Source organism: Bison bison, unplaced genomic scaffold, assembly GCF_000754665.1.
Source record: "Bison bison bison isolate TAMUID 2011002044 unplaced genomic scaffold, Bison_UMD1.0 scf7180017864365, whole genome shotgun sequence".
NCBI classification, from domain to species: Eukaryota; Metazoa; Chordata; class Mammalia; order Artiodactyla; family Bovidae; genus Bison; species Bison bison.
Genome location: NW_011494937.1, coordinates 1,397,623 through 1,398,709, shown reverse-complemented (window position 1 = coordinate 1,398,709; position 1,087 = coordinate 1,397,623). Strand labels below are relative to the sequence as shown.

The 1,087-nt window shown below is 61.9% G+C and overlaps 1 protein-coding gene across 1 annotated transcript in view; it reads right to left on the bottom strand.

Annotated features, from left to right (window-relative positions):
• Positions 1-199: 199 nt before the first annotated feature.
• PODNL1 (podocan-like 1) overlaps positions 200-1,087 on the bottom strand; it is a 5,189-nt gene continuing 4,301 nt past the window's right edge. The window contains exon 7 of the mRNA XM_010855521.1: positions 200-1,085. Within this exon, the coding sequence (XP_010853823.1) occupies positions 776-1,085 (310 nt within the window). The 3' untranslated portion in view covers positions 200-775. The remainder of the gene's footprint in view (positions 1,086-1,087) is intronic.

Sequence of the window (1,087 nt, the reverse complement as noted above, 5' to 3'; positions counted from 1 at the left end):
TGGTCATGTGAAGCCTGTTGGCCCTGGACCAGAAGATGGGTGTGAGGGCATGTTCCAGGGGACAGGCCCACCTAGGCCCTCTAACAGCCCACAGCCCTGCCCTGTCTACCTGGAGTTGCCTAACCCGGCCACCCGCAGGGTACCTGAGGAAGAGGGCACGCAGGCGTGGTGTGCTGAGAAAGGCTTCAGGGCCCACGTGGCCGATGCGGTTGCCCTGCAGGTGCAGCTCCTCCAGGGCCTCGGGTAGGTCAGGGGGCACGAAGGACAGCTCATTGTGGCTAAGGTCCAGCACCTGGGCAGGCAAGCAGAGATGGCGCCGTGGTGGCCCCAGGCCCTGGGCCACCTGTTCAGCCAAGCCCCAACCTGCTCCCCTCCCAGGTCCTCCTGTATACCCAACCTGGTTCTTCTGCCCCCTCCCCCCACCTACTTCATGGCTGCCAAGTCCTGCCCTCCACAGAGGTAAACTGAGTCCCTTCTGGGGCAGGCCTCATTCTAGGTGATGGGGGCCCAGATAGGGTCCCTGCCATGGGAGCCACTGATGCAGCTGATCACTCACAAAGACAGTATTGGGTTGACCCAAAAGTTCTTTCAGGTTTTGCCATAACATCTTACGGAAAAGCCTAATGAACTTTGGGGCCAACCCCATTCTTCCCTGGTGGCTCTGATGGTAAGAATCTGCCTGCAGTGCAGGAGACCCGGGTTCCATCCCTGGGTCAGAGATCTCCTGGAGGAGGGCGTGGCATCCCAGGGCTAGCCTACATACAGTGGGGGCTCTCTAGCATTTCAAGGCTTTCCAGGGGAGGAGCTGGGCAAGCAGACAGAGGGGTGAAGGAGCTGCCCTGTGGATAGTATGGCCAACTAGCCTGCCCCTGACCTGCAGGGCTTGCAGCTCATGCCAGGTGCCAGGCCCAATGCCACCCACACGCAGTCGGTTATGTGCCAGACTGAGCTCCTGAAGCTGGTGCAGGCCAGCCAGCGGCTCCGGCTCGAGGGTCCGCAGCTGGTTGCGCTGTAGCCGAAGGGTGTGCAGGCCAGCGGGCAGGCCGGAGGGCAGCTGGGTCAGCTGGTTGCCAGCCAGGTCGAGGCT